The 27,655-nt window shown below is 52.6% G+C and overlaps 1 protein-coding gene across 1 annotated transcript in view; it reads right to left on the bottom strand.

Moving 5' to 3' along the window:
- The window catches only part of TMEM178B (transmembrane protein 178B), a 340,748-nt gene that overhangs the window by 215,939 nt on the left and 97,154 nt on the right, over positions 1-27,655 (bottom strand). Inside the window, exon 2 of the mRNA XM_006887167.1 lies at positions 6,401-6,514. Coding sequence (XP_006887229.1) covers positions 6,401-6,514 — 114 coding nt within the window. The remainder of the gene's footprint in view (positions 1-6,400; positions 6,515-27,655) is intronic.

Raw genomic sequence — 27,655 nt, 5'->3', positions numbered from 1 at the left:
CCACCACCTCCAGGGTGGTCAGTCCTCCAGGATAGTCAGTCCTCCAGGGATGGCCACCACCTCGAGGGATGGCCACCACCCTCAGGATGGTCAGTCCTCCAGGGATGGCTCAGATGCAGAGGCCACTTGCTCAGTCTTATCTCCTTCCTGTGTGGGAGTGAAAGCTTGGGCATCTGAGCTTGGCTCTCAAAGGACACCTTGGGATCAGAGCCCTCAGGCTGTCCCATTCGCATCAGGGTCCAGACTCTGCCTGCAGCCTGCTCCCCTCCTCCATCAGGTAGAGGCCCCCACGGTGCTCCTCAGCAAACAGCCTTGTTGGAGTACATCCCAAAGAGCCCACCTGCACTGCCTGGCCCAGAGCAGGCACCATGCCCACTCACCAGCACAGCCTCACCTCCACACCCATCAGCAGGTGTTAGGAGGCGAGGCTGCTGAGACCCCGGAGCAAAGTGCCAAACAAGGACTGGGTGAGCTGCCCCAGGGAGCTGCCAGGCGTGCAGACACCCTACGGAGTTTGGTTGTTAATCTATCCCTCTTCAGAATCGGGAGCTTCTCTGAGAAATGCAGGCCGACCTCATTTCACTTTACTGCTCTTTGTGGATACGGCATTTCTCACAGACTGGAGGTCTGTTGGGACCCCACACTGAGCATGTCTGCTCGTGCCATTTTTCCAACAGTGAGTTCTTGCTCCATGTCTCTGTGTCACCTTTTTGGGAATTCTCCCAATACTTCAAAGTCTTTCAGAATGCTTTTGCACCACTAATATACTACATCCCCCCCCCAAAAAAAAAATCTCACTGCTGTCAGGTTTATTCCATCTCACAGAAACCCTGCAGGAAAGACCAGAACTGCCCACAGGGTTTCCAAGGCCCAGAACCACAGGCCCTCAGTCCACCATGACCACCCAGCTCAAACAGAATCCAACATCAAAGAAAGGCACGGAAGAGTGTGAAAAGCAGAGAGCACACCCCCAAGCCCAAGGAGAACAGGGACAGCTTCCAGGATCTGCTAAAGGAGCCCTTAGCATGGACTCCAGATGCGTTTTGTTCATCTCTCAGATGGTGACCACAAACGTCCTTCAAGTTGGTCAGTCCACAGCCTTCATCCCGCATTACCAACAGGGAGGAAAGCAGAAGGGGGAGGAGGTGGCTTTAGCTGCAGATACAGCTGCTTCCTGTGCCGTTCCCAGCAGCGTCCCTGTCCCGTGAGTCCCATCCTTACAGCAGGGCTTCTCTGGAGCCCCACCATGAACCAAACTCACCACCGTGGAGTCAATGCCAGTCCACAGTTACCCTGCAGGACAGAGAAATTCCTAGGGCAGAAATCTTTACAGGCGCCGACTGCCACATTATCTCCCCTCAGAGCAGCTGGTGGATTCGAACCACCAACCTGTCAGCGGCCAAGGGCTTAACCACTGACTTTCCACGACTTCTCTCATACTGATAGCACCTCTTATTCTAACTTCCTGATTTCTCGTAGAATTGGGAACAGCCTGCTTTATCCTCAGAAGCTGCTGCTCCAGAGCCCAAAGCCCGTCAGACTTGCCGCTTGCCCCCCACCTCCCCTGCACCTGCATATCCAGCCTGGTAGCACCCGCAGGCCCTGCTTTCTCCAGCAGCAGCCAGCCTGCTCAGGAGCTGAGGGAAGAGGGAGAATCCTCTACCTGAGGAGCCAGCTTTTCAGCACCTGGGACAGCTCCCGCCTGGTCCTGAGACATGGCTGGTCCCAGACTTGCCGTTGCTTGCAGGCAGAAGGCGACACATCTGTGACGTGAGGGCAAGCAGATACTGTTCTTTTTCTCCCTCCCCTCCAACAAGTCTTGCTGACTTAGCGTGAAGGCCCTGAGAGTGTACATCGGCAGCATCAGCCGGCTCGCTCCAAGGATTCAATGAGCAACAGCAGCGTTGGCTCCTGCCTGGTTAACGCCTGGAAATAGTCCACCCAACGTGGAAAGCAGAATACCTTTTAACGTCCCCTCCAGCGCTTCTCCAAGCACAGGCACCTATGAACACTGAATGTGTCACACACACACACACACACGGGAGGCAGGACCGTGCCAGGCCCCTCACCACATCAAGCAAACAACCTCTAATCTGCACATGCTAAGAAGATGCCTCCAGGCTCCCAGCCCGTTTCCAGCACAGATCTAGACATACATGTTCAGATGAAATGTGGCTTCAGGATCGCAGTTCGAATACAGGAGCGAAGGGTGGGGTGACTGTTCAGGGAGAGAGACAGCACAGGGGCGGGATGTCCAGGCAAGTCTGTCAGGGGTGTGGTGTCTCATCCCACGTGCAGTTTAGCCCCACAAAAAAATGTCCTGCTTTGTCCCCGTCTCTGCCCCTGCCTCCTTCCTCTCCCTCCTCCTCTCCTCTCCCTGCTCTACTTTTTCTCTCTTTCTGGGTCCACTTTCCAGCAGATTGGTGCTAACCCCTCCCTGCACCTCTCACTCCCCACCCAGCCTGAGCTTTGGAGGGCCATGTGGGGCGTGTCCCTCAGGACGGTGCTCAATGCTTCTGGTGGGGTGGGGGCCAGGAGATAAGCTCAGGCAGTGTCCCTGAGGGGCCACACATACCCACAGACCACAAATGACATGCATATCACACGCACATGTAATTCATCATACGTATCCCATGTTGTTGGCATTGATTGCCATCAAGTCGAGATCAACTCATAGCAACTCTATGAACAAAAGACCTAATGCCTTTCCACAGCTCTTTGTTTGTTTCTCCAAGTTCATGGAGTTTACAGAGACATGTGGTTTAGGAAGTGGATTCGACTCCTGCTTCCCAGCATACCACATACACACTTCAAATACACACACACACACACACACACACACACACACACACACCAGCAACATAGCTGAGCACTGGAACCAGAGAACATGTGCATACACACACAGGTAACACATGCACACATCCTTACATGTACAAGCTCAAGTGCATACACATGCAAACACACGTTAGCTCACACAAGGATACACATGTTCACACCTACACACACTTGTGCACACACCTCACATGGTACAGTCTCGTAACTCTGATATTTTCAAGGGCGGGAATGGGCAGGGAATGCTACCCTGTCGCCCTGATGGGGATGTGGACACAGCCCTCCCCTCCACATGTGGCAGGAACCTGGTACAGAATCACGGGGCAGGCTCACAGCTGATTATCCTCTTCCTGTTAGGACAAACACTGTTCTCCACACCAGTAAGAAGCTACCCACAAACCCCTGCGAAGTCCAGATACCTGCTGGAAGTTGTTTCAGGAGCAAACAAATGTCTTTCCTTTGACTGAATAATCCACAGAAGAGGGAAAAACCCCAAAAGAATGCAAGACAGAAAGTGCAAGTGATAAGGCCATGGTCTAGAATAAAGTGCCTCGCTTGATCCTACTCACAGCGTCAGAGGTCATGGCCACTGCAACAAGAAATAAACCACTGAGGGCCTGGTTTTCCCAACGCCCGACAGCCCGTTCTGACTCACCCAGGCCCCATGTGACAGGGCCATGTGACAGGGTTTTCTGGGCCATCATCTCAATGGGGGGCTGACTGCCAGGCCTTGCCCCATGGATTCACCACTGGCTAGATTTGAACCGCTGTTCATTCTGTTAGCAGCCAACCACTTCTCGCTCCATGGGAGAAAAGACCAGGTGATTTGCTCCCATAATTACAGTGCAGGAGCCTCTGTGGGACAACTCCACCCTGTCACTAGGGTCACAGTGGCTCAGGGCAGACCCGAAAGTACCCAACAAGTGCCCGCAGTCGGAGCTCTGCAAGGCGCCCCAGATGCAGGCGTGCAGTGTGCACTGAGGGAGTCCCCTGCCTGCTGAAAACGCTCACCAGCTCTCTCAATTGTTTGAAGCAAATACACTATATTATAATTATCGCATTGCCTGCTAATTAGTTGCTTTGTGAGTATATCTGTCCACCCCCCACCCACCCACTCGTGGCCCTCTCTGCAGGCCTGAGGCAAAGAAATCCAGTGCATTTGGTCCAACACAAGTCACTAGAAATACTGCTCCCATGTCAATCACATCCACCTTCTCAGATCCTGAACCCTGTGACGACCCCACAGCCCCAGTCAGAGGCTTCCCCAGGAGTGCTCAGCTGTCACCTCAAAGGTTGAAGGTTTGAGTCCACCCAGAGGTGGCTTGGAAGCCCTGGTGATCTGGTCCTGAGAACCCTTGCCTTTGAGCTCTGGTCTGACATGGACCATGAGGCTCAGCCGACTCCGTGGCCTCCAGGACTAGTGGGCATCGTAGAGCTGAAGAACCACTTGGGCTTCTTTTAAGTGGCGATAGGGGACCAACGCGCTGAGGGAAACAATGTGATTGTGCCGACATCTCCTAGATGTGGCGTCCCATCTATCTGCCTCCCACGGGAAACGCATAACCCTGGCTGCTAGGAGTTCACATGACAATCCAGGATCCAGGAGGACACTCAGCTGTGCTGTGTGCTGGCACGGGGGAAGGTTCCACAGCGTCGGCTCTGCCTGTGTCCACGTCCACAGCACCTGCACCGTACAGACGGCTCGCCGAGAGGCCTCAACACTGTCTAGCATGGACAGCACCCTATGACACTAGCAAGACCTCGGGGACATTGCAGGATGATCCCTGACCACTGCAATAAAGTCACTCCAGGAATAAAGTGAGTCACACACATGTGCTGGTTTCCCAGTGCACATAAACATCATCTCCGCCCTCCTGTAATCTCGCGCCTCACATACTGTGGCCGTGTTGCGAGGAGAGCCTAGTCCTTGAAAAGAAACATGCTCAACAAGGTCAATGAGAGAGGGGAAGACCCTCGATGAGATGGACTGACCCAGTGACTGCTCAGTGTCAAGATGAGGAGGGCACAGGACAGGACAGGGGTCAGACGTGATGTCCACAGGGTAAGGGACTCGACGGCACCTGGCAACAAGGATCCCGTAGTCTATCCAGGGAGCAACAGCGATGGAAACATCTGAAACACTGCAAGGGCGACACAAGGTGGGCACACGCTGATGGAAGAATGACGCCAACTGACTTGCTCAAGGCAGGGCTGCCACGGCACCTCTGCTCACCACGGGCACAGCGTCTGCGGAGAGCGGACAAGGAGCTGTGCCCATGACAACAGCGCCAGAGACCCAGCCCCAGCTCTTCTTCAGAAGCACATTACTTGGGGGGCTGGTTTGTTTAATTTTGCTTATCTCTCTCCCCTCCTGTCCACATACTGCCTTTGTTTGATAAAAGTCCAATTGAGGAGTGGACCCGCCCAGGCAGATCCACGGCACAGCAGAGACATCCCCACAAACAGGGACAGACGGACGGGAACCATGCCCTGAAGAGGCACCTTCTTCACAGTTGACTGATGGAGGTGTCTTGATTATTAGGAAATTACAAAATCAATAAAAATGTATTCTGCATGTAAGTCTGAGCTGAACCTTAGCCTTGCAATGTGACAAACAGAATGCTGGAACTCAGCTGCGGGACTGGAGGGGGGAGAGGGTGCAGCGGCTGGCTGGAAGGTGCCAGAAGGAAGGAGGCCCTGTGCAGTGAGAGGGTACCCCCCAGACAGGTGGGGAGCTCCAACCCCACCCACACAGCAGAAGCCCCCTGCGTGATACATGTTAAACCACCCTCCCATGTCCTTTCAGCTTCCCAGGACCCCAGGCCAAGCCATTCCCTAACCGATGGTCCTTGCCGGCTGAGTCATCCCATGTGAGCGTGTCCATACCTGTCACTCAGGTAAACAGACCTGGTCCTGCTCTTCAGCCAGCCTCCCATGTTCCCTGTACATCACAGCCAGCGGTCCCGTCCCTACAAATGACCACACCTGGGACTCCCAGGTTGTCACAACAGTACTCCAAGCCACCTAGAGACAGGCTGGTGTCAAACCCCCAGAGGCGGGTCAGTGGGTAGGTGCAGCCTCGTCTGACTCCGGAGCCGGCTGATTGAGGGCTCTACCCAGCTGCTCAGTTTTTCAGAAGCTGAGTCCTCAAATGCACGGCGCTTTGCAAGTCTGCTCTGGCCCCACAGGCAGTGGCACTTTGGACTGACACTGTGTCCCTCAGGCCCTGAAGGATATGCCCCTCAGCCTATGTCCACAGGCACCGGCACTTTGAATTGACATTGCCCCTTGGTCCTGGAGTAGATGCCCCTCAGCCCATGTCCACAGGCACCGGCACTTTGAATTGACATTGCCCCTTGGTCCTGGAGGAGATGCCCCTCAGCCCATGTCCACGGGCACTGGCACTTTGAATTGACATTGTCCCCCAGGTTCTGGAGGAGATGCCCCCCCACGTCCACAGGCACCGGCACTTTGAATTGACATTGTCCCCCAGGTTCTGGAGGAGATGCCCCCCCATGTCCACAGGCACTGGCATGGTACCAGCAACGATCAGGCAGGCTGTACTTACGCAAGGCATGCCACTCGTCCTGGCGGATGGTCTTGGTGATGTTGAAGGTGAGGTTTCTGGGGATGGTGGCGGAGGAGTAGTGGTACTTGATGTAGGTGCAGCGCTCAATCTCTCCTGCAGAAAGGTGAGAAAAAAGTGTTAGTGCTAGGATTCGAACCAGCGAGACAGAGGAGGTAAAAGTTTATGTCTGGGGAAAAGGAGCAATTGAACCAGGATGTAGATACTGACAAGCATAGAATTAGTGCTTCAGGAGTATGACATCAAAGGCCGTGGACAGAATAAGAAGCACTTACAACTCTTCCTGGCCTAGTCTTGTTGACCCAGCCCCAGCCCCACCGCATGTCCAGAAGAGGAAGGTTTGTGTACACCCTCACCTCCACAAACCTTCACCTCCACATGCCTTCACCTCCACACACCAACCTCCACGCGCCCTCACCTCCACGCGCCCTCACCTCCACGTGCCCTCACCACCACGTGCCCTCACCACCACGTGCCCTCACCTCCACGCGCCCTCACCACGTGCCCTCACCTCCACCTCCACGCGCCCTCACCTCCACACACCCTCACCGCCATGCGCCCTCACCTCCACATGCCTTCACCTCCACACACCAACCTCCACGTGCCCTCATCGCCACGCGTCTTCACCGCCACACGTTTTCACCGCCACGCGCCCTCACCTCCACATGTCTTCACCTCCACATGTCTTCACCTCCACATGCCCTCACTTCCACACGCCCTCACCTCCACACACCCACCTCTACACGCCTTCACCTCCACTGCTTGTTTTCTGGCGAGCATAGGTCCTCCCCTCTTAAGCATGGGTCTACTCTAATAAACCTTCACTTCTCTTCCCCACCTTCTGTCTCAGCCTAGTGCTCCCACAGGGCCTCGCCCAACACTATGCTCTTGGCCTGCACTTTAACATCTGGGGTACTGAAGTCTGCTTTCCCAGAGAACCCTGACCTTGCTGTACCCTCTGCTGCTTTGGCACTTGGGCACTGCCCCCTCCTCTAGTCTCTTTGGCCTGGCCCAATTCTGTAGCGTGATAGAGTTGAGCGAACCAGGACCCTGACTACACGGGTGACATCAGACGAACTGCGTGCCTTCAAAAGCTACTTGAAGCCCTAAGCACCTGTACCTTTGACTGTGGCCTTGCTTGGAAGTGGGGTCTGTAATGCAGTGAGCACTTAATAAGGTGGGGGGTGGGCCCACTGTAATGGAGCCAAGTCGGACTTTGGGGGACTCTGCATTGATTTCCAAGGCTGCCAATCTTTACAAGAGGAGACAGTCTTTCTCTCACAGAGTAGCTAGTAGGTTTGAACCACCAAACTTTGGCTTAGCAGTCTGTCACATTACACATTATGCTACCAGGGCTCTGGTGTGCTACACACTGTTGGTTGGAGGTTCAAAGTTACCAGCTTCTCTGTAGGAAAATGATGAGCTATCTTCTCTGAAGTCTGACTAGGGGTCACTGGGAGTCGGGATGGCAGTGGTGGTGGTGGTTGTTATTGTTGTTGTGTGCCATCAATTTGAAACTGACCCATAGCAAACCACCCAGCAGGTTATCAGAGGTAGTAAGTCACACAGGAGACTGACCACATTTCCCCTTGGAGCAAATGAATGAAAATCACAGGTCTTCACGTTGGCAGCACAGTCCTGACCACTGGGGCCACCAGAGCTCCCAGAGTGGCAGCAGGTTAAGGCGTCGGCGGCGAGGGGCCCTAACTCCGTCTAAGTACATCCTTATCATATAGGAGAAGAGACACTGCAGGAAGACAGACAGGAGAAGACGATGCAAAGAGCTCAGGAGTGCTGGGCCCCAGAAGCTGAGGGAGGCTGGAAGCATCTGCCCCTGGAGGCCACTGATACCTTGATCTCACACTCTGACCAGCAATCCGGTCAGACCATACACTTCTGACGTGTTAAGTCACTCACTCTGGGCTACTATGTTAAGGCAGCTCAGGACATTCACAGAGATGGAGGTGAGGCAGGTGGTCTGGGGAGCCCCTTCTGTGTGCACCCACCAAGGAAAGGCCTTCCTCCACCGCAGGGCTAGGGCATCTTCAGGACAGTGAGTGAGTGGACGTGAAATCAAAGGACACTGACCCGTCTAGGATCATTCCAAAATCGGCAGTGACAGCAGCATGTAACACGCTGCCCCCTGAACCAGGCGGCATCCCCAAGGAATGTGCTAGAAATACAACTTTTCACACCCCATCCCCCACCTACTCAACTATCCTTTTGGAAGTGGGGCCCAGAGGTCTGAGCTTTAAGAGCCCTGCCTGGGACTCAAAGATGCACACTTCTGTGTGAGACGGCAGCCGTCGAGGCCCCACACCACCTCCGTGCAGTCCACATCACCCACCACGTTTACACGCTCTGCCAGGACTGTTATTGCACGGCCACTCAGCCCCTGCTGGCTCCCGCAGGCACGTCTGCTGATGCTCGCTTATCTGGCAGACTTCCAGACTCAACAGCCGGACACTGTGGACATCTGGGAGGGGGTGACTTTGAGAGGTGAGGGGTTTGGAAATCGGGTTTTGCACCTGAATGGGTTTTGATGGTAATCCGTTTTGCACCCCACTGGTTTTCCATTTATAACTGGCGACCCCTGATTGAATTGCATGACCCCAGCTCACTGTCAAGAGGAAATCCACAACTGGTGGGGCTCGATTTACACAGTGCCCCCTGCACCTGATGGGGCTGTAAATCCTATCGGAAACGGCTCTGATGCCATTAGTGGAGGGCGCTCTATCAGAAGAGAGGGCCAGAAACGCCCAGAGAAGCCAAGAGCCGGGACATGCCCCATCCTCCTCGCTGACAGCGCAGACGGACCCAGTCTCTTGCCTCACACATCCACCTGCCCACCTGCCCCCCACACCTCACCCTCAAACATTCACCTGCCCCCCCACCTCCTCACACATCCACGTGCCCACCTGCCCCCCACCTCCCCTCACACATACACCTGCCCCCTCCCCACCACCTCCCCCTCCCCTATCCACCTGCCCTCTTGCCTCAGATTCACTCCGCTTCTCGAAAAGGCCATCCATCAGATAGCCCTGCTTTTCAGCACACTTCCACCTCCGCTCCACCCATCCAGATCTCCACCATCCGTCTTGCAACCTCAAGCCTCATTAGCAGTGCTCTCTGCCTCCCAGAGCCCCTCTCTGCCCTGATGTTCATGTGGTCACCAGCATCCACCTGTTCTCCAGCAGAAACACGCTGGGGTCCAGCCTCGCCTCTCCATGCCCCTCTACTATGGTCACTGCACATGTGGTAGCTGCCCCAAGTCAGCAGGCCTAAGTACAAGTGTCCCCCCAGGATGTTGCCCTAGACTGCATCATTCCCACCATCAAGTGTGGAAGTGGCCACGGGGTTTCCACTGGCTGGCTCGTGAGACATAGACTGCCAGGCCTTTCTTCCCACTCTCTCTCAGTCTGGATGTTCCACGGAGACCTGCTCAGCATCCTGGCAGCACACCAGCCTCCCCAGAGAGCAGAGCCCCTGGCCAGGAATCAAACCTGGGTCTCCAGCATCCACGGCAAGGACTTCACCACTAAGCCAGCATCCCCTCACGTCTGTACTGATGCAGTGATGGGTATTAACAGGCATGACCACAGGCTTGTGGGAAAGTAAACAAGCAGAAATGTGCAGATGTGACCATGTGCGTGAATGCATGACATCTGCAGAAACACACACATACCTGCATCAACACCTATGTGCACCTGGATGTGTGCACCCGGCAGACCCATGTACACAAGTGCGCGTGCACACACAGCTGAATCTAGTCACACAGTCTGATACTTAGAGAACTGGAAGCTGTTTGGATAAACAGCAATCATTTTATTACTTTTTGTGTGTGTGCCGTCAAATCAGATCTGACTGGTACAGGAGATTACCCTCTTTCTCCATCTGGTGGATCTGAACTGTGTACCTCTGGGACTGCAGTGCAGGTTCTTGCCACTAGGCCACCAGAGCTCCCTAACAGCAATCATTTTAAATCCTCTCTGCAAGGACTGGCCTGCACAAGTCCATTTGCTGACACTGCCCAAGCCCATATGTTTCTTCACTGAGAAGCCAGGACGAGCCCTGTTCAAGCCACACCAGCCCCACTGGGGGAGGGGAGGCTCACAAATCCACCCATGGCTAAATGCAGCTCATGAGAAAAAGCTACACGAGGTCCTCCCTGGGTGGATGCTGTGCTGGCAGGTCTGCATGTAGGGAAGTGTCGACATCATGCTGGAGAACAAACTCTCATCCTCCCGTCCTTAGCTACTTAAAAACTCCATGCCTCTGGGAATCACACATGGGGCAGCCACTTCGAGAAGTCATTTGACAGCATATTTTCAGTTCCACATAAATCATATGACCCAGCAGTTTTATTCCTCGGTGAAAGCAAATGCCCACAGGAGTATATAAGAGTCAAAAAGTAAAAGCGATCTAAACACCCATCACTACAGAACGGGTAAACAAAGCGTGGCCTGTGCACACGCTGGATCGGCGCCTGGTCAGAGAGGAATGGACGCGGATGCACATGCCGACACTGTTGTCCGGGACCACTGAACCAGCTCCAGCCCTTAACAGCGCTGTGTGCCACCGATCAGAGCCTGGCGCGGCGTGCACAAGCTCACCATCTCCGCCGTGCTTAACGCCACCTTTACGGTCACTATGTCAGCCCTTCTCATTCAGGGTCTTCCTCTCCTTCTCTGACCCTCCCCCTTCCCCAGCAGGATTTCCCAGTCCTTCTCCCAAGAAATGAGCCCTCCTGGCAGCACACCCAAGGCATGTGAGGTGAAGCTTCACATCCTTGACTCGAAAGAGTCTTGGTTGTGCTTCCTCCAAACTGGACTATTTGTTCTTTTAGTTGTTGTTATGTGCCGTCGAGTCACATGCGACTCATAGCGACCCTATGTACAACAGCCTTAAACTCTGGTCTGTCCTGTGCCAATCGCACCGTCTCCGACACACTTATCCCGATTACCCCAGTCACTGAATCAATCCACCTCATAGAGGGTCTTCCTCTCCTGTGCTGTCCCTCCACCCTCCCAAGCATGATGTCCCTCTCTAAGGACCGGTCTCTCCTCACAACATGTCCAAAGTATGTTAGACGGAACCTCAGAATCCTTGCCTCCAAGGAGCAGCCTGGTTTAACCCTCTCCAGGATGAATCTGTTTGATTTCTTAGCAGTCCATGGAACATTCAATACTCTTCTCCAGCACCACAGCTAAAAGGCATCAATTCTCCTTCTGTCCTCCTTGGTCATTGTCCAACTCTCTGATGCATAACAAGTGATTGCAAAGACCATAGCCTGTAGCACCGCACACCTTAGTCTCCAGAGAGACACCACTGCTCTTCATTACTTTGGAGAGGTCCCTAACAGCAAACTCTCCCATCACAATACGTCTTTTAATTTCCTGGCTGCTGTTGGTCTCCATGGAATATTCAGTGTTCTTCTCCAATGTCACAATTCAAAGACATGGATTCTTCTTCTATCATCCTTATTCACTGTCCAACTTCCACATACATAGGAAGCAGCTGAAAACTCTGTGGCTGGAGCTAGTGCACCATTGTTTTAAGGTGCTACAGAGGGAGGCATGACTCATTAACAACTCTGTGAACAAAAGATCTGAACCTGTTCTCTCCTGTACATCCTCACACTTCCTGACACCCAAGAGCCCACTGTAGCAGTCACTGTGTCAATCCACCTGGTTGAGGGTCTCCCTCTCCTTCACCGACCCTCCATCCTTCCCAACATCATATCGTTCTCCAAGGAATAGCCCCTCCTAGCAACATGCCCAAAGTATGTGAGTAAAAGTCTCATCATTCTTGCCTCCAAAGAACACTCTGGCTGCACCCTCTCCTATTCATTTTCTTGGCTGTCCATGGGATGTTTAGTGCTCTTCCCCAACACCACAGTGCAAAGGCATCAATCCTTCTATCATCCTTATTCACTGTCCAGCTCTCAGATGCCTAGCAAGTGATTTGAAAAACTATAGCCTGAATCAGATGCACCTTAGTCCTCAAACTGACATCATTACTCCTCAATAACTTAGAGAGGTCCCTAATAGCAGATTTTTTCAGTGAAATGCATATCCTTATTTCCTGACTACTGGTGTCAAGAGTGTGAATTTTGAATCCAAGCAAGATGAAGCTGTTGACAGTTTCAATCTCCTCTTATCCATCATGATGCTGCCTATCGGTCCAGTGATAAGAATCTCTGTTTCCTTGACACTGAGATGCAACCCATATTGAAGGCTGTATTCTGTGATCCTCTGCAACAAGTGCTTCAAGTCCTCCTCACTTTCAGCAAGCAAGGATGTGTCGTCTACATAAGGCAGGTTCTTGAAAGGTCTCTCCCCAACCCTGATGCCACACTCCTATTCTTGCTCCTTCACACTTTGGTGGGACCCTTGACAGCAGATTCCCTCAGTACATTATGTCCTTTGATTACTTGGCTACTGCTTCCAGGAGTGTTGACTGTGGATCCAAGTTAAAATGAAAAATTAACAATTTCAATATTTTCTCAATCTATCATAATGTCACTTACTGGCCCAGGTAAAACACATTAAACTAGCAGATATATGCACACCCATGTTCATTGTGACTTTGTTCGCAATAGCAAAGAGCTGGAAACAACCCAAGTGCCCATCAACAAATGAATGGATAGAGACGCTCTGGTATTTTCACACAATGTAATACTATGCAGCAATGAAAAACAAGGAACTCACGAAATATTATGCTAAGTGGATGACCCTAGAGGACATTATGCTGAATGAAATATCTCAGTCACAAAAGGACAAATATTGCATGGTGCCACTATTGTAAAACAGGACTGACACTGGGGTTGAGGGAAGACAGAGAAGAAGGGGAGGAATGATGTATACTGCATTGCAACAGATGAGGGAGAGATCTGGTTAAAAGGGATATATGGTTGGGTATTATTTTCATGACAGTAGTCCAGAATGAAGGCTGCACAGTGCAGTAGACTTGGGGGGAGGGATTGCATTGCAGTGAAAGAGTTTTTCTTTTATTCTTCAAGGAGAAAAGCGAATTGGGGGGAGAGGGTGAGCAGGGACAAAAGTGCAACAGTGAATAACTGGAAATCCCAAGTCTCTATAAACTTTCTTTAAAATTAATAAACAAACAAAACATTAAACTGTGGAATAAGCCAGTCACAAAGGGCCACTTATCACATGGTCCCTTTTATCGCAAGGTCCCATTTACCACATGATCTCATTTATATGAAACGTCCAGACAAAGCAAAACAACAGATGCAGAAGGCACACTGGTGTCTCCAGGGACTGAGAGGGGGACGTGGGCAGTGCCAGTGGGCAGTAGAAGTCTTTCAGGAGTGATGAGATGACCTAAAGTTGGATTGTGGCAGGGATGCACAACTGTACATTTTCCAAAAGTCATTAGAGTGTACATTTAAAATTGGTGCATTATATGATGTATAAATTATCCATCAAGAAAGCTGGAGGGTTTTGATTTAAGCTTTTACAATGTCATCTGGAAACAAAACAAAACTCCACTGCAGGTGTCAAACCCCAATTGGTGGAGATGATAAAAAGGAAGGTTAGGGACAAAGGAGGCATCAGTATGTCCCAACAGCACCTTCAGGAAGCCCTGCCGTCCACTCAGTGATCACTGCTGAGGGCATGCAGGCTTCCCCAGCCTCATCCTTCACCTGGACCACGCTGACTGCACACAGCTGACACTTCCTCGAGTCCCCTCGTGTCAGCAATGACAAAGCGCTCCTTGCTCTAAGCACCCCAGCAGATCCTCCCACCTGTGAGGCCTCCTAGAAGTTACAGAGCAAAAAAAAAAAAGAAGTTACAGAGCACACTCACCCACGTTGTCATCCCAGCAGCCCAGCCACGATGATCCCCATTCTACAGGCGAGAAGACGGAGGCCCGGCAAGCTTCCCTGACTCACCTCTGGGTAAGACTCGTGTGAACCCAGCCTTCCTGCATGTACCCCAAGTCCTCCTCCTTAGGACAACACGCACTAGGGGATGAAGCAGGTTCCCCAGTGAGACTGTCGGTGCACATGGAAGCCCCTCCTCTCGTCCCCTCTCCCACAGCCCCTCCCCTCCCCGGTTCTCACTTTCACACCATGGATCTAACTCTCTCACCCACTGGGCTGACAATTCTTAGTCTGATTTCTGGCTTGAGGTCTAACCAGTCCTCTCTATTCACAAATATCTCATAAATAAGTAAAATATTACACAGAAAGTATAACAAACCTAGTTCAAAACACCAAAATTAAATATAAATTATATATATTTTAATATATTTTATATATATTTATATATACATACATAAATGAGGGAAGTCGGAAGTCAGTTAAAGATTTAAGATTGGACATTGTCTCCTCTGTAAAAGATCAAAACTGAAAACCAAAGTCCTTGCCATGGAATCTGTTTCAACTCACAGCAACCCAGACACTCGGAGGCCCAGTACTGAGCAGAACCGCCCCATGGGGGCCCTGTATGGACCAGAACCACCCCACGGGGCCCTGTACAGACCAGAACCACCCCACAGGGTCCCCATATAGAACAGAACTGCCCCACGGGGTCCCCATATAGAACAGAACCGCCCCACGGGGTCCCCATATAGAACAGAACTGCCCTCCAGGGGCTCAAGACAGAGAACAGCCCCACAGGGGCCCAGGACAGAGCAGAACTGTCCCATGGAGCCCAAGGTGGCTGTCATTACGGGCCCGAGCCTCAGCCTTCTCCCGTGGAAGACTCAAGAGTCGGAACCACAGACCTTTGTGTTCGCAGCCCGATGCCGGAAATCCAGCGCCACGAGAGCACCTTCGTTTACATGATGTTTTCTTCAAAACATGGGAAAAAGATAAATTATAACTATCTTAGCAGTATGAGGGGTCAGGGTGATAATCCTTTAGCAAATTGTTTGTTGTTGTGCTCCATCAAGTCAGAACTGGTTACAGCAGGTTTTCAGAGGCAGTAAATCACACAGGAAGAAAGCGCCCATCTTTCTCCCACCAAGCAGCTGGTGGATTCAAACCCTATGCCTTTGGATAGGCAGTGCAGCTCCTTACCACTAGGCCACCAGAGCTCTCCTCTAGCAAATAAGGAAAGTCATTTATCAACTTTATTTACAGCATCCTCTTGAATTATTTGGAAGGCCACAAGAGTAGGGGTTGGGGAACACCAGAGAGTTCAGACGAGGAGGAAAGACCTGTCAGAAGGAGGAATCCTGGGCAGATTGGGGACAGGCTCCCCCCACCTCAGCCCTGTCTCCCAGTGTGGCAAAAATAAGGAGTGTGGGAATTCTTGCAACCCCCAGGCCAGCAGTATTGTCCTCCTGAAGACACAGCTCCTCACAACACCCTGCTCTGCCTGCCCCAGCCCCTCCCTAGACCTTCTGCTGTTTCCAGATGTTCCAGCCAAGGACCTGCAAAGCCCCCAGCAGCTCCGTGTGCTCCAGACCAGGGGAGAGTGGTGTCTGCGTCTTTGTTTTTAATGCTCTCAAGAGCAGCCCGCATGCTCTGCTGTTCTGTCTGTGGTATCAGCAAGGACACTAAATATTGTGTCTCGTACATGGCAAACAGAATCCTAAACGCCCCATTCTTTTCTGTTCTGTCATATAAATGCATGCTATGAACTGTGCTCGGGGTCCCTCCTGATTCTCACGTGGGGTTTCAGTCTCAATAACTGTCACTAGCCCTGAATGCCAGCCCTTCCCCTCCAAAGCCCCTGCTGACCCCTCCCCAAACACCTTTTGCTGGCTGTTCCTGTGCCAGTTGTGTACTGATCATGCGTTTCCCTCTATAGTAAGAGCTTCGAGGCAGGAGTGCCCACTCTATCCGCCTGTGTATTCCTGATGGCTAAAACGGTACTATGAATATCACTGTTTAATAGCTCGCTTTCATCGAGGGCACCATGGTGGCTCAGGGCAGAATCTTCACCTCTGTGGGTTTGATTCCCAGTTAAGGTGCCTCCTGCAGCACCACGGCCCACCCTTCAGTGGAAGGCAGGGTGCTGCCAGGGTGCCAATCAGATTTCAGCAGAACGTCTGGACTCAGATGGGTTAGAGAAGAGCCTGGTGGCCTACTTCAGGAAAACCAGCCAAAACCCAGAGACTGTAGGATCAAACACACAGCCCAAGCCTCCTTCATCATGGAGGGGTGTGTGTGTGGGTGTGTGTGTGTGTGTACGCACACGTGCTGTATGTTGTATGGGGAATGGTGTGTATGTGGAGGATGGTGCATATTTTGTGGGGTGATATATATTCAAGGAGGATGGTGCGTGTGGGGTGTGGGGTCACCATCAACTGGGGTTGATTCTAAGGAGCGAAGAGAACCAGGTGTGTAATGAGTACTTTTGACAAGGTAGATAATGGTATGTTGTTGTGGTTGTTATAAAGTGCCACCGAGTCGTAAGTGATTCATAGCGACCCTACGAACGAAAGTCCTCAACACTTGTGTGACTTTCATCCTTTCTCCAGGTTCATAGGGTTTCCATAGGCAAGCTATTACGGAAGCGGATGCCACTCCTGCTTCCAAGTTTGTTTTAGCCGGGAAGTGCAGTCAAACACTGTCCACCATGGGTAACCATTATCACACTTGACACATCATTGTCACAGTGTTCAGCTTCACAGCAACCACCGTTACCTCTGTACAGCAAGGATACACCAGGGCTAGAAAGAAAGCCACAAGCGACTGAGTGTTCCATACTTGCCTCTCTTCAAGAAGCCAGAGGCCGCATCCAGTTGTCACTAAGGCTCCCAGGACACTCGCCCTCACCCTGCATGCGTGGCCTGACATATCTGTATTTTACCATTCCAGTATTTCATTACGCATGAGCTCAATTTAATCCATAACATAAGGTACCATATTACCCCCGACAGAGCCCAGGTGGTGTAATCGGGTAAGGGTTCAACTGCTACCAAAGATGAGTATGTGGGGGCCAGGGGGACCTCCTGCCCAAGAACGTGTGACGGTGACACGGCGGAGGTAAAGCTGCCCGGCTCTGCTAAGCACCCGCTACACCACACACACGAGAAGCTGGAAAAGCCAACCTCTTCCAGCAGAAAGGAAAAACCTCTCCAAGACACCACGTCCACAATGAACAGGACAAACCGTCTCCATCCGCAAAAGGGTGTCGGCTGTGTCCAGGGAAGACAGTGGGTGGGAGAGAAGGCAGTTCAGTGGTCACTCAGGTCAGCTCTCAAGAGAGGGTCTGACGGGTGAGTCTCCACACACACCAGGACAAGCCCCTCACAGCTGGGTCCCTGAGAAAGGCCCTCAGCCTCTCAGAGTCCCGCTTCGGCATCGGCAAAGGGTGCAACTGGCTCCCACAAGATAGATGAGGCTTTGCTGAGACTCTCCGGAGGCCTGCTCTGCAGGGCGCACACGGTGAGTGCTGGCTGGCGTGGCCTTTAAACAGGCCTCTTGGGACCCATCCTGCCCCCCACCAGCCCCACTTACTGTTCTCCTAGCCCCCAAGCCTCCCTGGAAGCATCTTGAAGAATAGTGTCCTGCCCACAGCCTCGCCCACTGACTGGCCACTCCCACCCCCGGCCACGCTCCAGTCCAGCCCCATTTGGCAGATGAGGACCCGCTATAAGGTTCAGCCCCAGATGGTTCCTTCTGCCTGGAGGCCACCACGAGTTGGACTGGCGGGCCTGGGGGACACACTGGGGACTTCCCGGACTTCTCCACAAAGAAGCTGCTGGGCTCGCTTCCCCCACGGTGAGGCTGGGCACCTGCCATCCCGGTTTTGGCTGGGTTTGCATTCTAGTTGTTCCCCAGCATGGCATCCCCATTCTGTGCCAGTCTCTGAAGTAATTCCTGGATACTGACTCTGTCGTTCCCCAAGTGACCAGCCAGCTCCCAGCATGTCCCCAGCAGGCTGTCTCTCCTCAGCTGAGGCACAGCAGACCGGCCGTAGAGTGGTGCTGGAGGCAGGGCAGGACCAGGGCAGGGGTCTCCTCTAGATCAGTCAGACCCCGGTGTGAGTTCTGGGAGCGTTCGGCCTCCCCTGGCCTGTGTCTCCATCAATCCACTCAGACGCCACCAAGGGTCCCGCCCACAGCCTCCGTCCCACCGGATCTGATCCAACCTGAGCCCAATCCAAGCAGGGAACAAGGTCAGCTCGGCCACCAGCCCTGCCTCTCTGCTTATTCACCCACCATCTGCTGTCAGCCCGTCGGACAGTTGTCTGGGTTCCCTCCGCCCAGCAGCTGATCTGAGTTGGCCGATTCCGGAGTTGTCTTCTCCTAGGCTGGAAATTGGGCCACAGCACAGCACGTCCGTTCAGGGCAGACCTAGAGGATCCACACTCCTTCCAGCCCTCAGTCCCTCATCAGACCCACGGTGGTCCCACTCGTCATCCAGCCCTTAGCCCCGCCTCACACATGGGGTCCCCTCAGAAACCACCTCTCACTCCCATCCCCCAACCGTGGATACTGTCAGTGTCAACACACAGGTTACAAAGGAGAATCTCCTCCTTGTGGTCAGGTCACCACCATGCACCTCTCTCAGTAACAGTGGAGTCGTCCCCTCCCCCAGCCCTAGTGACACGACAGGGGACAGCTTCATCCCTCTGGCTTCTCCCTCCATTCACTGGCCAGGTTCTTCCCATGTCTTCATCAAGGGACACTGCTCCTTGACAAGGCACCTGAGAGCTCAGGCCTCTGTGTACCACCCTCCTCATCCTTCAGGGGTCAGGGGCCTTTCAATGCTCCAGGCCTCACCCCTGTGGTCTGCGTGCCCGGCCCTCGGCCAAAGGACCAAGGTGCCCCTGGTCCAAGCCATGGTTTTTTCAGTCCCCTCACCTGCATGCCAGAGCTGGACAATGAATGAGAACAATCAAAGGACTGGTGCCTTTGAATTGTGGTGCTGGCAAAGAATGCTGACTGTACCATCTACTTCAGAGGAGCAAACAGATCTGCCTCGGAGGAAGTGTGGCCAGAAGGCGCCTCAGGGCCGAGCTTGACAAGACAACAGCTCTCACATTCTGGGCATGTTCTCAGGAGACACTAACCCTCGGAGAAGGACATCACGCTTGGTGGAGTAGAGTCAGGAAGAAGACCCTCGGGGAGCTGGACTGATGCAGTGCCTACATCAAGGGGCACAGCATGATTGTGATGCCAGTGCAGGACAGGTCAGCGTCTCGTCCTGCTGGACATAAGGTTACCACAATCATAAGCAGCTCGGAGGCATCTAATGACGCCATCGCCTTTCTTACCCTAAACCCCTCATTCCTGGAGTCTGGATGCCTTGTCCAGCCCACCTGCCTGACCTTCAGAGCTTGCACCATTCAAGCATTGCCAAGAGCTATTCTAATGACACTCGTGATGTTGTGAGCCACCGCTGCGTCCAGTGGAGCCAAAGGCTGCCCGCGGCCACCCCGTCCCATGAGCAGTCGTGAGTGCCCACAGGCCCCACTGCTGAATATATCGTCAGACTGTTCTTCCTGGTCCGCCTTCCACTGGGAGCTCCCGGGGACGCTGCTAATCATAACACACTGTCATCCGGTCAACGGCACCATGGCAACCTCCCAGGGGGTGTCTGAGGCTTTCTGGGGGAGACGGCCCATCTTTCTCTCAGGGAGAAGCTGCTGGATTCAAACCGCCAGCCGTCTGGTTATCTGTCTGCCCTGGAACACACCCCACCAGAGCGCCTTGGGCAGCATCACGGCAATACGGAAACCTCGGCCCATACAGGAGCGGGCTGAGCATGAGGTGGACAACCCGGGAATCAAACTCACATCTCCCACACGGGAGGCGAGCATTCCACCGCTGAGCCACCCCTGCCCCGAGGTGCACAGTCCAGGAATCAAACAATCAAACTCACATCTCCCACACGGGAGGCGAGGGTTTGACCTGAGCCACCCCTGCCCCGAGGTGTACAGTCCAGGAATCAAACAATCAAACTCACTTCTCCCACAGGGGAGGCGAGCATTCCACCGCTGAGCCACCACCACCCCATCACACAGCTGCTTCCTCTCGTCCAACATCTGGCACCCGCCGGGCTGGACTTGCCCACACCTCCCTCTCCTCTCCCTCTCCTCGGCTGCTCCCAGCCCTTTCCTGTTTCATTAGTGCACCTTCCAGCCTGAAGCCAACAGCCGGGGAGGGGCTGAGAAGGTGAGGTATGGCAGTAACTCACCCTTTGGGGTGCAGTAAATAATCTGCTCCCTTATTCCCATCACAACCCACAGAACCTTCCGGAAAGCTCAGTGCCCAGAGCCGCCCGCTGGCTTCCCCACAGTTCCACCAGTACAGCCTCTGCAGGCATGGTTCCGGGTCAGAGGGCCATCCATCCGGCGCCGACAGGAGAGGCAATCAGGCTTCCCTGGAAAACAGTGAGCTCACCTCACTCTCCAGGGGCAGAGGTGGAGACAGACTGGACTGGAGCCGGGGGGGATGAGGGATGGGGGACAGGGGACAGGCCACCCAGCACTCTCTTCATGCCACTTTTGATGAAAATCCCCACCCTGGAGCTAGAGGGGGACATCCACTTCCGGTGGATGAAGGAGTGAGCAGGAGGCAGACGTGCTGGAGGGCAGGGATGCTGAGAAGACGAAAAGGCTAGAAATTCTTCATTCCTGCTGCTGCTGGTAAGAGACAAGGGCCAGAGGCAGACAGGAAGGCTGCGGGCTCCAGGGCCCTGAGGTCTCCGGTCAGGACAGCTGACTCACCGCTGGCCAAGCTCCTCCACCAGCAGGTCTGCCCCCAGAGGTACGCGAAGGCCCCTCCACCAGGCACCTGGCCAACCTCTGCCACCCTCGGAGCCTGTCCACACAGGTGGCCTGGGGGAAGCCAACCAGCAGAGGCCATCACCCACTGTGTCCACACGGCTGGATGAATGTCTGCTTTCTGATAAAATTATCCAGATTCCTGAGTTTTCCTCTTTTCATTTTAAAAACAGGTGGGAGAGGGGAGACTAGAATGCATACCACGCTGATTTCCCTGTTTCCTGGTCAGTTAATGAGAGCAAGGGCAGAGAAGAAGGGGGCAAAGGACAAAACAGGGAATGTTTAGTGGGGGTAAGATGTGTTATATGTGGTCTGGGGGGTGTGTGTGTGTGGTTGTGCAGTGTGTGCATGCTGGAGTGTGTACTGGTATGACGCTGCTCACGGTGTGTGGGGGTGTCTGTGCTGTGTGTGCACTGTGAGGGGTGTGCTGTATACATGTGGGGGGTGTGGTACAGCATTATTCCTGGTATGTGGGGAGCTGTGTGTGATATGTGCCTATGGGGCGCAGTGTGCACGTGAGGTGTGGGTGAGGCATGTATGTGTGGTGTGGGAGTGGTGTGTGTATGTGCTGTATGTGTGGAGGGTCTTGCCTGTTGAGATATGTGATGTGTTGAATGTGATGTGTGCATGTAGGATATGTGGAGTGTGATATGCTGTATGTGGGGGGGTGGGGTCTTGCTTGTGGAGATGTGTGGTGTGATGTGTTGAATGTGATGTGGGGATGTGGGATATGTGGAGTGTGATATGCTGTATGTGGGGGCTGAGGGTCTTGTTTGTGGAGATGTGTGGTGTGATGTAGGTGATGTGTGCATGTGTGTGATGTGCATGGTGTGATATGTTGACTGTGATGTGAGATGTGGTGTGTGCATGTGATGAGATGCTGTGCGGTGAGGTTGGGAGTCCTGCCTGTGGACATGTGTCATGTGAGGGAGGAGAGTGTGGAGGTGTGTGCATGTGGGGTGTACGCAGTGTGTGTGTGGTGTGATGTGCTGTATGTAAGGGGTGGGGTGTCTTGCCTGTGGAGACAGGTGGTGTGAGGTGCTGTATGTGATGTGTACATGTGGAGTGTGTCCGGTGTGTGTGTGGTATGATACGTTATATATCAGGGGTGGAGTCTTGCCTGTGGAGGTGGGTGGTGTGATGTATTGTATGAGATGCGTGCATTTGGGGGGGCGGTGACTTGATATGCTGTATATGAGGGGTAGGGTCTTGCCTGCGGAGACCGGTGGTGTGATGTGTTGTATGGGATGTGTACATGTGTGTGATATGTTGACTGTGATGTGAGATGTGGTGTGTGCATGTGATGAGATGCTGTAGGGTGAGGTTGGGGGTCCTGTCTGTGGAGATGTGTCATGTGACATAGGAGGGTGTGGAGGTGTGGGCATGTGGATTTATGCAGAGTGATAGGTTGATGTAGTGAGTGTGTGTGTGTGTGTGTGTGTGTGTGTATGAGTGTAGGTCTTTGCACAGGACTGGAGGCTGGATTGTATAAAGATCCCAAACGCAAATGATTCATAATTTTGCTTTTTAATCTGCTCTGTGCTCCAGCTAAAAGCAGAATGAAAAATAAGATTACAAAAAGAAATTAGAAAGTGCAAACAGATGGATTATTGTCTTCCTACTTCTAGTCACAAAATGGGCTCTTTTCTCCTTCAGGTAGGTTGTCTAGATTAGCGCTGTCAATTAAAACATTAACTCTGCCCAACTCCTTATGAAAACATGAGACTCCAGAAGTTCCCTAGCAGTCGTGGAGTCAGGGGAGGCGACCCGCCGTCCTTTCTCTGCTGTGGTAATGGCCTGGGCACTGGTGTCTCTGACTACTTGGGTGTGATGCCATGGTCAAGTCAACGAAAGTCCTGTGCCCCAGTATCTTCACTTCAAGGGCATTTGACAAGAGTAGCTAGGTAGCCCCGAGCTGGAGGGAGTGCAGCCAGACGGCTCCTTAGGGACAAAGATGGTGAAACTTGATCACACGGACTTTGGGCTTGTCAGGAGGGACCCGTCCTTGGAAAGAGGTATCGTACTGGGAAAACTGGAAGCTCAGAAACGAAGAGGAAGGCCCTCAATGAGATGAATTAACACAGTGACTGCAACAGGGGCTGATGCTCAGAAGACTGTGAGGACAGCACAGGGTCAGGGTTTTGTTCTGATGCACGTGGAGTCTCCCTGAGTTGGAGCTGCTCAAGGACACCTCACAAACATCAGCTCTGCTGTCACCCTAAGATTCGTATAAACACAGCACAGCTGGGCTGGAAGAGACCCCGGAACACACTGGGTCCAACCTCGTCATTCCACAGGAAAGGACCCTGCAGCCCAGGCAGGGATGTGGCATTCCCAAGGTCACACAACAACTAGCTCCCACAAACCAACCAGGTGTGTGAGTCAGTTCTGACCAGTAGTGACATTTACAGAGCGGAGCTACGTTCCAGAGGCTTTTCAGCTGTGACCTTCTGTACTCAGGCCTCCAGGTCTTACTGGGAAGGTCAAAGAAAGAAAGACCTTTAACAAGATGACACAGTGATTGTATCAATGGACTTGAAAACATCAGAGACAGTCAGGATATCACAGGACAGGACAAGGTTCCCATCTGACTATTGTTCCTAGGGTTGCAATGAGTTGTAGTCAACTTGACATCATAAAACATCACCCCCTGGAAATGCTAACTGGAGCTTCAGATTCTCATGAAATCTAGGCTGTCTAGATGAAACTGTCCCCCGAGATAATTGTTAAACATTCAACCTTTAAAAATATCCCCTGAAGTCTTCTTAAATCCAAACAATAGTTTAACGTAATTAAGAAAGACTGTCTGCTTTAAGCACAGTGCTCTTTGAAGGTCTCTCTCTATGGGGACAAAGTGACAGCAGAAACTGGAAAGGTCAGACAGGAACCTAGAAGGCATTGCGCTCGGGTCAATGAGGGAGAAACAACTCATAGAAGGGGTTCAGGGCGGCCGTAGGCACAGCTAGGATGCAAACAGCATCTTGTAGTCAGAGGCGACTGAGTTGGGGGGCGTGTGTTTCTGTGTATGTTCTAATCCACAACAAGTCACCACCCCTACAGAGTGTCATAGGAATTCATCAGATGGGTACAGGGAAAGCCTGGCAAGACTTCATAATTACTGACAGATTATTGCGGTACAACAATTATATAATTGTTCTCTGCTCAGCCACACAGAGTACAGACTACAGACTTAACACACGTTAGACGCCATCTAAGTCCTTCCGGGCACGCGCTGACCATGAACCGGGCAAAGCTGAGCAAAAGGAACAGAAGTCCTATGGGCGGTTCCTGTTAATTCATCTCTTTCTGTCTCATGTGCCCCTCAGCAGTCAGTTTCCCCTCAGGCATCTTCTCCCACTGTCATGAATTGAATTGTGTTCCCCAAAAGTATGTCATGGCTGGACTATGCTGCTTCTCAGTGGTTTGGAGACTACAATATAATGTGGCAGTTATGTAAAGATGATTGTCTGACGTCATTACCCCGACCCCTCATCAGAGGATTAGGGTGGAATGTAACACCCTTAACTGAGTCACAGCCCAAATGGAATAGAACAGGGGTTTCCCTGGGGTGAAGTCTGCAACACCTATTATCTTACACGAGATAAAAGGAGAAAGACACAGTGGAAAGCGGAAGACCTCGGCATCCATCGCTGTGACAGAAGAGTGAGGAGTGGGGTGTGTCCTTTGGACTAGACCTCTGCACCAGAAAACCCACGGAACCGGAAGGCACATACAGAGGCTTTCCCTTGAGCTGCTCCCTGAACACAAACTTCTGGGCCCCTCAACTGTGAGAGGGCCAATTCCTACTTGTTACAGACAGCCACTGTGGTGGTCCTGTTATGTTGTTGCTGTGTACCGTCGAGTTGAAACCAACCCAAAGCTGACTCTCTGGAGGACTTTCAGAGGCAGTTAATCGCATAGAAGACTGTCCATCCTTCTCCCACAAAGCAGCTTGTGGACTTGAACCCCATGCCTTCGCATTTGCAGCGCAGCTTCTTGCCACTAGGCCACCACAGCTCCCTGTGTTCCTATGATAGCAGTGCTAAGTAACCGAGACTCTCTCATACCTCCCATCGGTCAGCTTCCATCTCCTCCCCTCCACAGGGTCTCAACGGACCAGGCCTCTCCCTCCACCAGTAGGCCTGCCTCTCCTTCTTTCTTCCCTCTCCAGCGCACCCCTGGACACACAGGCATGGACATCTAACCATCCCTGACACCCAGCTTGTGTACAGTGTAGCGTCATTGAAAAATTGGATGGAATTTGGAAACCCCAGGTCAAACCTAAGCTTGAGGGAGAAAAGAAAGTTTACTCAACAAAGATATTCCAAAAATTGGGTGGCCTTCCAGAAAAATGTAAAACCAAGGTTACAGTCTGTACCTTCAGACAAAATTTAGTTTGAAAAATCTGAAGTCAGAATATATCAAATCCCAAAAGTCAACTACTGTATGATCTCACTTGAATTATCTAGAACACGCATAGAGACCAGAGTTCATGAGTAGCTCCCCCAGGGCACGGAGGGGCAGGGAAGGGAGCTATTGGTCAAGGGGCACAGCACTTCTCTTTGGGGTGATGAAAATCTTGGACACGGATAGCAGTGCTGATAGCACTAGACGGGAGAGGCAATTAATGCCATTAAATGCAACACTTCATTAAAACGGGCCAAATGCGATAGTGGTTACCCACAGTGGGCAGTGTTTGCTGGAGCTTCCCAATTAAAACACGCTTGGAAACAGGAGTGGCGTCCTCTTCTGAAATGGCTTGCCTCTGGAAACTATGAACAATGCTCGGGCCTTTTGTTCATAGGATCTCTCTGAGTCATCTACAACTCGATGGCACTTAACAATAAACAATTAAAAAGGGCCAGACTTGAAGCATTAAATGCTATGACACAGAAGGCAGGAAACACCTAGACGCCAGTGGTCCTGCAGATGGCCTGGGACCAGTGATCTGTTCTCTTGTGCAGAAGGTCAGCAGTTAAGAGTCCAGGCAACCAGCAAGGATGATGTGACAGGAAAATGAAGGTGGTGGTGTCATTGTGTGCTCTCGACTCAGGGCTGACCCAGGCCATCTTCCTCCTGGGGAGCAGCTGGTGGATTCGAACCATATGACTTTGAGTTAGCAGTGCAGCTCCTTAACCCCCAGGCCACCAGAGCTCCAGATGAATGAATGTTGTTGATCTTGTTAGGTACTGTCAAGTATGACTCATAGCAACCCTATGAACAACCGATCTGACCCTGTCCTATCCTGAGACAGCCTCACAATCTCTGACACACTCAAGCCCATTGCCACAGTCACCACGTCAACCCACCTGGTCAAGAGTCTGCCTTTCTTTCACCACCCTCCACCTTCCCAATAGTGGTTACTAATAGTGGTGGGAGGTCTGGGCACCAGTGGTCAAGTACGCAGGTGCTAGCACAAAGGTCAGTGGTTCTGACTCATCAGCCGCTTCAAAGGAGAAAGAACCAGTGGACTCCTCTATAAAGACCACGGTCTGGGAGACCCCACGGGAGCGCTGGGAGCTGGAATCAGCTGACGGCAGTGGGTTTACAGGCTGGAGGCTGGAGGAACCAGGAAGTATTGCTTAGGCAGCACTGAATTTCTGTTTAAGAGAAATAAAAAATATTTGGAATGGACAGCAGTGACAGCTGCACAGTAATTAGCTTCACTAAACTGTGCACATAAAAATGGTGAAAATGGCACGTGTCACATGTATTTTACTACAATAAAAGTTACAAAATCAATGACAAATGCTAAAACCCAGCAAGGTGAAGTCAAAGTCACAACAGAGGTCCTGGGGCTGGATCAAGTGAGTTGTGAAGGTTTGAAGGTCCTGCCCTCCTGACCTCCAAGGCCCAGTACTGCCCTCCTGATCTCCCAGACCCTTCCCACCTCCCAGACCCTGCCCTGCCCTCCTCACCTCCCAGACCTTGCCCTGCCCTCCTGACCTCCCATGGCCTGCATGCCCTCCCAAAGTCCACCCACACATATGTCCTTTTTGCCTCTGAGTACACACCTTTCCACTCTCTGCCCTCAGAGCCTTCTCTCCTATCTCCTGGCCACAGGACCCACTGCCATCAAGAGCTCAGGGGCAGTGCTGGCCTCTCCTGGGGACAGCTGCGGATGACAGGTGTCCTCTGCACCAGCCCAGGCTCCTCAAGGCCAGCCCCATGACTGGCCCTGCCCACCATGACAGACCTGAGCTCTGCCTTCTTTTCCCTGGACTAGGACCCTGCCTCAAAAGCCCCCAGGGGTAGTAGGGTCCAGTCTTGAGTGCCACCTCTGCCACCACCATTCCTCCCAGGCAAGAGCTCTACTTCTCCTCCCAAGACTACCAAGGACAGAGGGACTCTTGATCCTGGACAAGCCCGAGGCCACCAGGAGCCAGCCCAGATTTACACAGCTTGGCTTGGGCTCCGTCCACCAGCGCCCGTGACCAGGGGGCCTGTCGGTGGTGGTGGCATATCTCTGCTGTCACCAGCCCTGGAAATGTTTCACCTGTCACCTTGCCAGGGCTGCCCCACC

Source organism: Elephantulus edwardii, unplaced genomic scaffold (assembly GCF_000299155.1).
Source record: "Elephantulus edwardii isolate Elephantulus edwardi_28Jun2011 unplaced genomic scaffold, EleEdw1.0 scaffold00055, whole genome shotgun sequence".
Taxonomy (NCBI): domain Eukaryota; kingdom Metazoa; phylum Chordata; class Mammalia; order Macroscelidea; family Macroscelididae; genus Elephantulus; species Elephantulus edwardii.
This window is presented reverse-complemented; position numbering and strand designations above follow the sequence as displayed.